At 41.9% G+C, this 13,622-nt stretch overlaps 1 protein-coding gene across 2 annotated transcripts in view; it reads right to left on the bottom strand.

Moving 5' to 3' along the window:
- The window catches only part of CTPS2 (CTP synthase 2), a 93,083-nt gene that overhangs the window by 12,189 nt on the left and 67,272 nt on the right, over nt 1–13,622 (bottom strand). For both annotated transcript variants that reach the window (XM_066618759.1, XM_066618760.1), the window contains exons 14-16: nt 7,942–8,038; nt 2,424–2,479; nt 1,024–1,120 (exon numbers count right to left, since the gene is read on the bottom strand). In XM_066618759.1, coding sequence (XP_066474856.1) covers nt 1,024–1,120; nt 2,424–2,479; nt 7,942–8,038 — 250 coding nt within the window. The remainder of the gene's footprint in view (nt 1–1,023; nt 1,121–2,423; nt 2,480–7,941; nt 8,039–13,622) is intronic.

The raw sequence follows: 13,622 nt of genomic DNA, 5'->3' as shown, positions 1-13,622 counted from the left end.
CTATGCTTCGGATTTTCAAAATAAGGTGAATGCACATGTTTGTTTTTACAGAGAAATTGTTCTAAATGTCTGATTTTTTTCATTTTTAGTATCTATATTAATAGACCCTTGTATTGTACAGCTCTAAATTTCAATTACCGAAACATTTCAGCACCTGAAATGCATGAACTTCACCATGTTGGGCACATTAATACAAAACACTAACTGCAGAAAAGATAAAAATTCTAAACATTGTGTTTTGGAATCTGTAAAACTGAATATGCAAACGTACTTTTATTTAGGAGTAACATGCTTAGAATGTCAATGGCTGTAACAGTATTGTATGAGTGTTGTTTATTAGCTACTTTGTGCTTTGAAAATGAATAAATATTTTCAATAAATAAAATTGTAAAATGCTTTATTAATTTTGACAGCCTAATCGCTAGTAACCACTGATTGTCAAGTGAAAGCTTCAACTAGGCATATTCTATATTTTTCTTTCAGTTACTATTTCCTTAGAGCAGTGGTTCTCAAATTTTTCAGTCTCCACAGCCTATTACACTATGGGAGCAATCCTAACCGGCACTTATGCCAGCATAGGTGCTCCAGAGGAATCACAAATGTGCAGTTAAGCACGTTTGCGCCTCCTTAGGTGGGAGCCACGTCGGCGCATCCAGATGCGCCGACATGCGGATGGAGGCAGAAGCCTCCGCCGCGGCACCTGCGCCGCCGCTTGTGCTGGCGTGAGCACACCAGCACAAGCAGCAAAGGTAGGCATGGGGGGTGTGGGGAGGGGGCGGGAGGGAGCATTACTAGGCGGGGGGAGGGCAGGGGGAGGGCGGGCCCGGGGGTAGGCATGCAGGGAGCCGGGGGCGGAGCTGGGACCCGGCTGTTATGCCAGATCCCAACCCCTGTCCCCGGGGCGAGAAAAGCGGAATATAAATCAAATAAATAAATACAATTTAATGAGCCTTGTGTGTAATGTCTGTCGGTTGAGAATGTTTCTGAATATATATATGTGGCACTGCAAAAACCAGTCCTTACCATTCAGTTCAATGACCTCCATTCTCTTCCCTTCTGTGTCATGGCCCACAAATTTCAATCCTTTTTCTTCAAAGAAATGAGTCAATTCAGGGTTCACCTTGAAAAGGGGAAAGCAAATGAGAGAACATAAAAATAGTGCTTTAATAGAGCTTCAGTAAGCATCATAATATGGGTGGTGATATACATTCATCATCACTCATCTTCACTAGCAATGCATCTAGAGCAGCAATTTTCAACCTTTTTCATCTGGTGGCACACTGACAAAGCACTAAAATTGTCAATGCACACCATCAGGTTTTTAACAATTGACAAGGCACACCATGCTGCCAGTGGGGGCTCACATCCCCATTGGCCCTACTAATAAATGATCTTCCCCCAAATTCCTGTGGCACATCTGCGGACCACTTGCAGCACACTTGGGTGCTACAGCACAGTGGTTGAAAATGGCTGATCTAGACGGTGACCTACAATGGATTATCTCTCTTGCTGAATTGGGGTACCTGATCCTCTCTTTCATGAAAGAACAGAGCCCAGTCCTATCCTTCCACCCCACTTATGCAGATGTACCTAAAAGGTGCATGCAGTATGGAGAGAAGGGCAGATTGGGATGCTTCAGAGGGGAAAAAGTTATTTATTTCCCTTCCCTTCTCATGTTTGCCTCCTGCTTTGCAATGGATCTTCTTGGCTAAAGAGCAGGAGCGTGTCCAAGGAGAAGAAAGTGGTGGGGAGATTGCTAAAAGAGGTGTGTGCCACTGCTGCCAGATGCATTCCTCCCACCACTTCCCCACCCAGTTTTGTCTCCCTTCTGCCCTCCCCCTGCTGCCTCATCTGGTCCTAAGGGCATGGTGGCGGTGTTGCAGAACTGCTGCAACTTGCAGCAGTGCATGTAAAAAGGCTGTTGATGGAGTGCTGCAAGCACTGAACAACCATTTTGCAATAGCAGAAGTGCCTTCTGCTGTTGCAACACACTCTGCCTGGCAACCCAGTCCTCAATAGGATTGGGCTGTCAGAGGATTACTTAGTTCTAGTAAAGAAAATCTTTCAGTGACAGCAAGAAAACAATGGCTCAGTTCAGGCATCATGTTGAAACCATAGTCTGGCAATCAGGAGCATCTCACAGACTAGAATACTCCCTTCTCCTCTGCTCATTTAAGTAAGATTTGCTCTTTCTTCTGGTTTTCTCAAACCATATCCTGCCATGACTTCTGAATCAATCAAACTATGTTTATTGTGAACAGAAACATTTTCCAAATCATAATATAGCTTTATTTCAACTTAGGTGATAAATCCCATGTCCTTAATATGACTGCTTCTTGAAATGAACAAAAGTATTGCTTTGAATGTAAGTTGGGCATGGCTGATAAATACTGTAGTGAAACATATTTTAGCTGTTAACTTGCCTCATAGCGATGCCTGTGTCTTTCTTCCACAAAACCTTCATCCCCATAGAGTTTCCCTAAAAATAGTTTTTGTACAATATTATTTCTAGTAAAATCAACATTTCCATGTATAATCTTCTGACTTCCCATAGAGTATATTGAGATCCTATATATTATACATATAGCCTAGCAATACATTTTAGCAGAATGATTTTTAACATTACAGATCTAAGACATATTAAGCAACTAACAGCCCAATCCTATGCATGTCTACTCAGAATCAGTCCTATTTGAGTCTATGGGGCTTACTCCCAGGAAAGTGTGGATAGGATCTGGCTGTTCAGTTGCAATCCTATCCACATTTTCCTGGGGATGCAGGGGATTCATTATTGGACCCGCTGCTGATACTGAAAATTGTGGATAATCAAATCCGTAATTTTCGGCCCCTTTCTCCCTCCAAAGGGGACCAGAACTGCACTTCAGTCCCCTCCGGATGGCTTTCTGAAGCCCGCAGAGGCAGCGTGTGAACACCCACTGCCTCTGTGGGCTTCAGAATGGTGTGGAAAAGTAAAAAAATACAATTTCTGGCTTCCCAAGGGAAACGGGAAATGACTTTTTTTTTTTTTTTTGCCATATGGCAAAAGAAGTCACTTCTGGTTTCCTAAAGTGCTGTTTTTTAGCCTCTGCAGGCTATTCTGAAGCTTGCAGAGGCAGCGGGTACACTGCTTCTGCAGGCTTCAGAAAGCCCTCTAGAGGGAACCGGAGTACAGCTCCAATCCCCATCAGAAGACTCAGGTGGAGCTGAGTCTGGCTCAATGTAGGTTCATGCAAGTATTAAATATTTTCAGTAAATAATAATTGTTGTTTTTATTATTAACCGTTACCTAAAGGAGACCACTATATATTTGTGGAATATTCAAAGTAATAATTCAATACTTTCCTGGGGTTCATTTGGTTTTAATAGGCTTACGTCCCCTGGGGGCTGGGGGATAAGAATAGGCCCTCAGTTTGGCTGCATTTGTCATAAGAGGTGACCAAACAGCCACTGGGTAGATGAGACACTCCAACTTCGCGATACAGTGTTGGCACAACATGGGTTTCAGCCACACTAGACGCTGTTCCAGAATCACCATTCAGAGTACCATAGTCTTCTAAGACTGAAGGATGCCAACACAATAGGCTTACACTGTAGGAAAGTCATGTATTTTGGGGAAAGCTGCCACTTTATTTCCATACAAAAGATGTGAAAGTAGATGGGAAAACCTCCCATAGGCATTGTCTTTTTTGTTTTTTAACTTTTAAAGCAGTGGTGGGCAGGGGTGGGAATGAGGTTGGGGATGTGATAGTGGGGTTAACCCTTTCCCTCGTTACATTTTCCTGGTCTAAACCTAAATCCACCCCATCCCCCGCTACTTTGACTTTAAAAAATCTACTGGAAATAAAGATTAACAAATTTCTAGCATCATCCTAACTAACTAGTTATATACTCTAGAGCAGTGATTTTCAACCTTTTTCACCTCATGGCACATTGGAAAGGAACTAAAATGGTCAAGGCACACTATCAGATTTTTGACCATAGACAAGGCACACCACACTGCTGGTGGGAGGTTCACATCTCCTACTGGCCGTACTAATAAACAACCCTCTCCCAAATTCCCGTGGCACACCTGCAGACCATTCATGGCACACCAATGTGCCACGGTACATTGAAAATGACTGCTCTAGAGAGTAACAATATATTCTAGAGCAGTTATTTTCAACCTTTTTCTATACCCCAAGAAGCACTTAATCTACTTTTTGACAATGGAAGAGAGAACAAATGGAAATTAAACTTAGTTATTTTAGCTTCAAGTATGTTTTTTTGTTTTGTTTGTTTTTAGAGTTTTTAGCTTGGGTTCAGTTTTTAGTTTTAGCTTTTTAGGTTGAGTTTTAGTTGTTATTTTTATTTTTCAGTTTTTAACTTAGTTTTAGTGTGATGATAGTCAGCCCCCTCCCCCTTTTAGGATTGGTTTAGGTTCATTAGGTAAAAAAAGCTAGACCACGGCACCCAGCCCGAAAAACTGTTAAGTTCAATATTTATTATTTTTGAATTACAACTTGCCCTCAACTTATCCATGAGATAGACATAAACACAAACATACAAGGTAGTTATTATTCAGATATGCAGACAAATGTCAGAGACTAAGGTTGTAATCTTATGCATGCTTACCTAAGAATAAGATCCAGTGAACACTTACTTCTATGTACATATGTGGAGGACTGCACTGAAGAGGAGGGGAAGGGTCTTGGTGACCACATATTTGGCTTAGCTACAGGGCCAGCAAAAATTTGTGGCCTCTTGCACAAGAATAAATTTTAGATATTACCTGTCAAAGGTTTATTTCATTTTACAACTCCTTCCAAATAAATGCCACAGTATTTTAATTATAAATGCAAAGTACTATAATTAGAGTGTTTGGTTTTTGAACACAGTTGCACAGCTAACCGGTCAAAAACAATGTCGGTGAAAAATGAGATTAACACAGGTTTCATGAAATGAATAGAATAATAAGTTTTTTGTTAATCTGACAAGGTCATAACTTGAATGGCACATGTGGCATTCATTGAAAGAGAATGTTGTAAAAAAAATTTATAGTCAGCTTTCATGTTTACAAAGTCATCTTCAAGCTAGAATGAGTAGATTATAACAAATATGCAATATTTCAACAATAATAAAAGTAAAGTGGTAATCAGATTGTACATGGCTCCTGAAAGACTTAGGACATGAAGTTCAGAGAATTAATTAAGCAACCTGTATAAGGACACAACAATCAGGTGAGAATGAAGTTTAGAACATCTTTCAATTTAGTACCTTACAAATTAACACAATTTAGCACAAGATAAGGGTATGGTCATAAAAACAAGTACAGAGACATTCAACACATACATTTTCTTCCACAGGCACAAACCACACTGTCTTTAGAAAGACTGAAATCAGACTGAAGAGTTAGTATCAGTGCAGGTCCTCTCTGTACAATTTTAACAATGTTTTTAGATCTTCTAGACCAGGGGTGTCAAACATAAGGCCCACGGGCCAGATGCTATCCTCAAAAGTAATCTATCCAGCCCCCATGATAATTGGGCTCTCTCATATCTTGAAATCATAAACAAGATTTGCTTATTTTCTCTTCTCATTTGCAGCTAATGAGTTTCTCTGCGGGAACGAAGTGCTTATTTCTGGCCATCATCTGTTTAATGATGTCACTTCCAGCTCTCAGCAGGCACCATGAATGCTAACTTTGGCTCACTATATGAAATGAGTTTGACACTCCTGCTCTGGACCATTAAACAATCAGCTGAAAGGACAGTTACCAAATCAGCCAGTGAGAACTCCTATATCCTTCCACAAGATCTGGAACTGTGGGAAAGATTCACTGCAGAATTTCAGTCCCATAAATTGGCTGAAAATGCCACTAAGGGCGCAATCCTAACCCCTTATGTCAGTGCTTTCGAGCACTGTCATAAGGGCAATGTAGCTCTGAGGTAAGGGAACAAACATTCCCTTTCTTTGAGGAGGCCTCCGTGAGTGACACCCAACTGCAGGATGCAGCACATGTCCCATTGGCACCACTATGCCAGTGCTGGAAAGCACTGACATAAGGGGTTAGGATTGCGCCCTAAAGCTGCAATCCTAACCTCACTTTCCTGGGAGTAAGTCCCATTGAACACACTAGGACTTACTTCTGAGTAGACCTAATTAGGATTGAGCCCTGAGAGTCCATAAACTAATAAAACAGAACATAACCTACAGCTGAATGTCCATATAATAATTTCCCATAGAAAGATCATTAGTCCCTCAAAGACCAGGCACAGAATAGGCAAATCATGTGACACGAAACTACAATTATCTTAGCAAAAACATTTCCCCAAAAATGTTTTCCAATTAACAGTAATGTGGGCGAGTTTGCGAAGTGGAATTACCAAGAGGGGCACTTCAACACTTCCCTGCCTATGAATTTTCTCCTTATAACCCCTTCCTCTCAGATCTTTTTTCCCAGTTAAGCCTATATCTGCTTTTGGAGGGGAACAAAATTGTTTGGGTGAAGGGGTTTCTGGAAAGTATTGGTCAGCAGGGCAAGAAAATATGAGCCCTCTTCCTTCTCCCACAATTAAAACAACAGCATCAAAAGACAAATGAAAACAGCCAACTTACAAAAGACAAATGAAGAAATTACTTGCATCAAATTAATGAAGGTCATTGGAATAGGCAGGTATTCAACTGGAAGCAAAGCACATGGAGAAAAAGTGCCAACTGCTCTTTGCGGGGGGGGGGGGGGGAGTGCCACATTGTGAATGGCACCACCAAGCAAGCCCTCTTTCCTGCTGCCACCCAGTGAAGAGGGCCTCCCTAAGATCTTACAAGGTGATGCAATTCATGTGGTACAAGATGGTCTCCCAGGGAATGAGAAGTCATTTTCCTCTGTCACCCTGTTTTAGTAATATGTGACAAATAAGGGTTTTGGAATTCCAAGTTTGTGTCCAATAAAAGGTCCACTCTTGTAGTCACACAAAAAAGGTAAGGGTAGAACTTCAAGTAATTTATTCTCTACGCATTTTGTGTATGCTAAAGAAATTCCAAAAGTAAACCAGGTCAAGTCATGAGGTGCTATGATTTTTTCAAATTCCCTAATGAACAGCAAGTTGTGGCTTGAAATGATTTTCTTTACTGATCAATACATTCTTTCTTTTTTGGATTGTACTTATCCTTCACTCACGTAGAGAGCTGTCGACTTGTTAGACTATGTCGCAATTTTCTACATGTTTCTCCACTTGCAAGTACAATTTCAATACCAATCATAAAGATGTGTGACGGGAAGACAGTGAAATGAACCATAATAATAATACTAGTATTTATATACCACCTTTCTTGGTCACTGGAGTACTCTTTTGGCTTTATTCAAGGCAGTTTACTGGGCAGGCTGTCTTTCCCCCCCCCCCCCAGGGTGTTTTTACAATAAACAAAAAAGTTATGTCTTTCAAGAGCACTCAACATTCCAGATGGATCTTTTTCTGGCTAGTCATCACTCTGGCTGAGTTACCTCCCACACTGACAAACAGCTGCAGCCACTGCAGTCATCTTGTCTCCCACTCAAGAGAACTCAGTTAAGCTTGTCAACTTTGAGGTCTTGTGGCACACGGACGCTTCCGGTGATCTTGAACTGGCTACCTTCAGATTTGCCTTTGGGCTTAACAGCATCTATGCCCTCCACACCAGATCTTCTGCCCATAATGACATTCTAAGGGCGCAATCCTAACCAACTTTCCAGCACTGGCATAGCTGTGCCAGTAGGCCATGTGCTGCATCCTGCAGTTGGGGGGCAGTCATGGAGGCCTCCTCAAGGTAAGGCAATGTTTGTTTCCTTACCTTGGAGTTACACTGCCCTTATGTCAGCGCTGGAAAGTTGAATAAGATTGCGGCCTAAGTCTTATATTTGTACGTGATAGGTGTGTTGTTGTTGCTTTTTCAATCAGAAAAGAAAATTAAGGGCTTATAACTTACTCAGCACAGAATCCTTTGTTGCAAAGACAGTTTTCCTTTTTCCCAGTCTCATGGTTCCTCCCATATCCCCAGGATTGTGTTCAGGCATGTCAATGACCTTAACAAAGAAAAACATTTATGGTGTTTACATTTTTATATTTTGAACAAAACAAAATGCTTGATCACTAAGACACATGCCCATAAATCTCCCCATGTTTCTAGTACAACATCACTGTATTTAATACAAACAGGCTCAATTCACAGCATGAATATATCACTAAAATCAAGTTACATGAGGGTTATAGAGAAATCCCCATATTATTTCTATCCTATGAGCTTATGTATATAACACCTACTGCAGGGTCCTGCAAATAATTTGCTCTAGCCTGAAGATTCAGGGAACAATATATCACCCACATGGATCTTCTGAGTTTTAGAAATAATTCCCTAGAAATGTTGGGTATGATTAAGCATTTTTAAGGTCCATGGATTTCAGTAGGAGAGTTAAATAAATACAAACACACACAAAGAAGGCTATAATGCACAAGGCTAGGTCATTTGACATGAATGATTTCAAATAATATATGGTAGATTTATCACACAACTCCAGGTGCTAGACACCGCAATTAAAACCAAGTATGGATTTACCCTACATTTCTACACAACATTTTAAGCATTTTGTCATGGACCAGAGCTTAGAAAGCAAAAAATTGAAAAGTTTTGTTCTAATGGAGATTTTCTTTCCATGAGACCATATGGCTACCTTATTCTAACATGCAGGTACGAACGCATCTTTATATTTTCCTTTTGGCCTCTAGTGCTATACAAACTATTAATTTTTCTCATTTTTTCAACCTGTATTCATGACAATCTATGCCCATTGACCTCATGAATATGCATGTATGCAAACACTTTTTTCATATATAGGCAGCGCCAAGCATTTCAGTTCTGCCAGAAGAAATGTACAGATTTAGGGACATGCAACTCAGGCAATCTCATGGGGGACTGAGATGCCAGGCTTGGAAGGGCAGGGGGGAGAGATGGCACCAGGTACTTCAAAGAAGGCAGCAGACCTCTGCATACCAGTTGCTGAGCAGCAACAGTAGGAGGAGAGGACTGTTGTCTTCATGTCTTGTTTGTGAGATTCTGATAATTATATGATTGGTACTGTCAGAAAGAGGATGGTGGGCTGGATGGACTTTAGGTCTGAGACCACATCCGGAATAAGTTGTTGTTCACTCACAATGAGTAATTACAACAACTTATTAAATCAGTTGCCCTGTAAAAAATATGCACAGAAACAGTACCCAAGATTAACTGCACCACTGACCACATTTCAGACAATGGGGCCACTGAGCAGGCATGTACTACCCCAGTGGGCACCACTGATGGTGAGCGCATGTTTTGCGTGTGTGCGTGCAGGCACATGCCTGCACACACACGCTGGCAGGCGTAGGGGATGAAACAGTAGATTCTGGGATAGATGACAGAATTTGAGAGTAGATTTAGGCAATGGCTTGCCTGGAGCTGCTCCTGGCCTCAAGGAAATGGACAGTTGAGCACCTTTTCCTGCTGTTTACAATATCATACAATGCACAAAGATCGCTGAATCTGAAGGCTGCTATAGACAACCTGAATTCAGCTAAAGAGTCATAAAATAAGACCTCCCCCCTGCTGTGGAATACCTCTTTTTCCATGAGCAGAGGATACTGCTACAAAAGTCAGAGGCGCACGGGCTCAGTTAGGGGCTTGTTTGAGTATGGGCATTACCTAGTGCTGGCTGTGGAAACTGCTAATTCTCTTTTATAAATTCTCAGCCAAGACTGCCTGGAACTGGGCTGACCAGGCTAACAAAGGATTCCAGTCTGTGATATAATTGCTTCTCCTGCACTACAAGTAATGGATCTGTGCTCTACTCCACTATAGCAGGACGACACTCCTGACCCCAAGCAGTTTGCAATTAAGCTGGGTTTGAACAACACGTGGGAAGTGTCTGCAGACAGCATAAGAAAAGGAGCAAAACAAACTTCCAGACAGGATGCGCTTGTAAATGTTCCTTTGTTTTGTCTTTCTTTGCACAACATGTTGGCGAAATAACAATGGTCCTAGAATACAGGAAGAAACCCCAATATGGACAGTTTAAAGTTTTCACAACAACAAGGTACTCCATGATACAAGAGGTTTTAAAATATATCTTTGTTGATATATCTTGGTTGTGTTTGGAAGGTCATGGAAAACAGCCAAATCTAAAGCAAGAAGGTCAAAGACTACCCTTTCTGCTATAAATCACTATAATAAATTATTAGGTATTCTGACACAAAGGCAGCTAGGACAGAAGCATAAACAAATGTAAACTTAGTTAATTACTATTGTTAATAGCAACCGAAACACACACATTTCACAATCAGGTAGGCATGGCTGCTTTCAGAAGCTATAAGAATGATGGCCCTAAGCTAGTTCTCTAATAGCTGACTTGAGTGTTCCAAGAATCTTGTGAAGAAAGGTAAGATCTGAATTCTATGTAACCGCTTATGCTTCTTTGTATTACTATTTGATATACTTGCCAGGAAAATTCTAGCGATTCCCACAAGTCTAAGACCCAAATCCTAACCAACTTTCTATCTCTGACATAGCTCTAATGGGGCATGTGCCTCATCCTGCAGTTGGGGGGCAGTCACGGACACCTCCTCAAGGTAAGGGAATATTTGTTCCCTTACCTTGGAGCTGTTTAGCCCTTAGGTCAGTGCTGGAAAGTTGGTTAGGATTGCGCCCTAAGGCTACTTGAGGCAGAGTGAAACTACTTGCTTATTTTCAACTTTATGTTGGGAGCATGAAGAGGAGTTTTTACTCTGCCCACACACTCACCCTTCTCACTATGGCCCTGACGTGTGTCAGCACATCTTAGGTTGACTTAACAGTGGCCCACATCAGGACATAACAGCCTTGTGCAGTAGACTGCTACCACCAATATTATCCTGGTGGTTTGGCAGCACGGTGGCATCTCTGTCATACATCATTGCCTGACATCTGGAAATGCCCAGCTTTGAGCTGTGCAGTGCTTGGTTTCGGGGGAACACTGGCCCCCACCTCTATAAACAGCCAGTTCTTAGAGCTAGAGAAATTTGGAGACCTCTAAGAATACCACTGAAGAATGCACCAGCCCCACACCCCTTCCTCTCCTCAGGCTGTGAAGAAACAATAAAGTGACTTGTGAATTTTTGTGGTCTGGATTGGATGTAGCTGAGTTGCTGCCCCTCGTTCAGTAGGTACATTTCAAATGAGGCAGATTATACAATTTATTAAAAGGAAAAAGGAATAGTAGCAGTTTACAGAATATGTTTGGAATGAATACCCACAGTAAGAAAACTTGCTCCTACCTATTTACATAGCTTGTCATCCCTAGAGCATGTATAGAGGTCTTGTTTGCCAACCAACAGCAAGGCTCGCTCCACATTTCTCTGGCTGATGGCAGGTAAATTCTAACTACCCATCTAGGACCTAATATACTTATGATAGCACATGAGTTTGTAATAATAATAATAATAATAATAATAATAATAATAATAATAATAATAATAATAATAATAATAATAACTAGGTATTTATATACCGCCTTTCTGGTCATCAGATTACTCCTCTGACTTTATTCAAGGCAGTTTACATAGGCAGGGGTTTCTAAATCCCTCAAGGGGATTTTTACAGACATAGAGGTTCTCTCTTTCAAGAACCAACAGCATTTCAGAATAGATCTTCCTGGTTTGGTCTCACTTCTGGCCTCCAGTTCTCCCACGCAGGCTGACCAGTAGCTTCATCTCTCACATGGAGGGCAGCCAAGACGCTTCTTGCTCACACCAAGAGCAGGTGGAATCACTCAGCTCGGTTTGTCAGCTGCTTCAAGGTCTCACCATTCTCAGCCGTTCAGGGAGCTGCCGGTGTCCTCGAACCGGCGACCTTCTGATGTTATCTTCAGGCTAACGGAGGCTCTACCCTCTAGACCAGACCTCCTGCTCCTTCTAACCAATTACATTACAAAGAACCCCCCCAAAATAAAGAGTTATGAAGCAATAATTTTTTTCTGATCAATTGCTCTCTGTTCTCCCTCCCCACTTTAAAACTTTGGCTGGACATAATTTGTAAATTACCTCTAACCTTCAAAATTACACAACTATGACAATGCAGTTGGTGCCGCCCTTCCTGGTACCCTCCCAATGCATTTACCTACTGACGACCATTCACTCATTGCAGGGGCGCTCCCAGCCCCCAAAGGCCCCTTGTCAACGGAACAAGGCCCTAGGGCAGATCCTCCTGCATTGGTGGCTAAAGATCTGATAATGGAATTACAGCTGGAGGGGGATGACATTGTGGAGGGTGCCATCAGCGCCTTTAAGGAACTCACACGACCAGAACAAATAAATATTATCAGATCCCTGGACAGGGTTAAAGCAGAACTTCTCAATTATAATACGGAAACTTCGACCTATGAAATCCATTCTCTGACCCTTCCAGTGCCAGCATCTGCTCATCAATCTGCTTTAGAAGTAGCCACTGAGGCAATTCCCGTCCCTTATTCCAGGGATTTTACACCATCTCCGGTGACCAACTTAGCCCTGAGTAGCTGCATGTCTCATCATCCTTCTGGTGCTGAGTGTCCATCAGGAAGCAAAGATTGACTAATTAATGCTTCTCCAGCCCCTGCTACTTCTTCCCAACTAAAAATTCTTTCCTGGAACACTGCAGGGTGGAAGAATAAGAAAAATGACAGTGGCTTCTTAAGCTATCTTAGAACCTTTGACATTATTCTGTTGCAGGAGACATGGGCTTTGGACCATCTGTATATCCCTGGCTACAAGGCTTTTGTAGTACCTGCAACTAAATCCACCTCTAATGGTCGTCCTTTGGTGGGTTTAGCCAGCTTTGTACTGAAGCAGTTTAAGTCATGCCCTCTAGACATCATTCCAGGCTGTTGCAAGATACAAGCACTGAGGGTGTCTTTTGCAGACACTGACTTAATTTGCGTCAACACTTATATCCCTCCTTTGCTTAATAGTTTACAAAGGACCCAGCTCTGGAATGATCTATCATCATGTATGAATGACCTTAAGAGGGCCCACCCCCATGCTGAAATTCTTTTGCTGGGCGATTTAAATGCCAGGGTGGGAAATTCAGCAGATATCTTTCGCAGAGCCTGGGATGTGGTTGATGACAGCTCCCTCCCCCCCATTTGCGCATTAAGCAGGCGGTCCAAAGATGCATACTATAATGCTAATGGTATGGCCCTTGCTAAGTTTTCCATCAGCTCTAACATGATCTGGCTCAATGGTCTAAGAGAGTTCCCCAACGCTGATGAATTTACTTTTGTATCCTCTCGTGGTGCCAGCGTTGTGGATTACATTTTAGTTTCCACTAAAATGAAACATCATGTGAAAGATTTTGCCATTGGGGACCTAACCCTTAGTGACCATCTACCTTTAATCTTGGTCCTTGACCTCCATTCTGGGAGTGTTCCATCACAAGCTGAGATGGATACAAATCCAGAGGGTAGGTATAAAATTGTGGCTAACAGCGCCCTTTCCCCTAATTTCCATCGTCTAAGTACGGAACCAGCAAGCAGAGATTTTTTATCAGCCATTCTACAGGATCCGGATCCCCTTGTTCAAATCAAATCCTTTGAAGGTTTTATTGGTCACGTTTTTAAGGTTTTG

The sequence above is a fragment of the Tiliqua scincoides genome, chromosome 3, assembly GCF_035046505.1.
Source record: "Tiliqua scincoides isolate rTilSci1 chromosome 3, rTilSci1.hap2, whole genome shotgun sequence".
Taxonomy (NCBI): domain Eukaryota; kingdom Metazoa; phylum Chordata; class Lepidosauria; order Squamata; family Scincidae; genus Tiliqua; species Tiliqua scincoides.
This window is presented reverse-complemented; position numbering and strand designations above follow the sequence as displayed.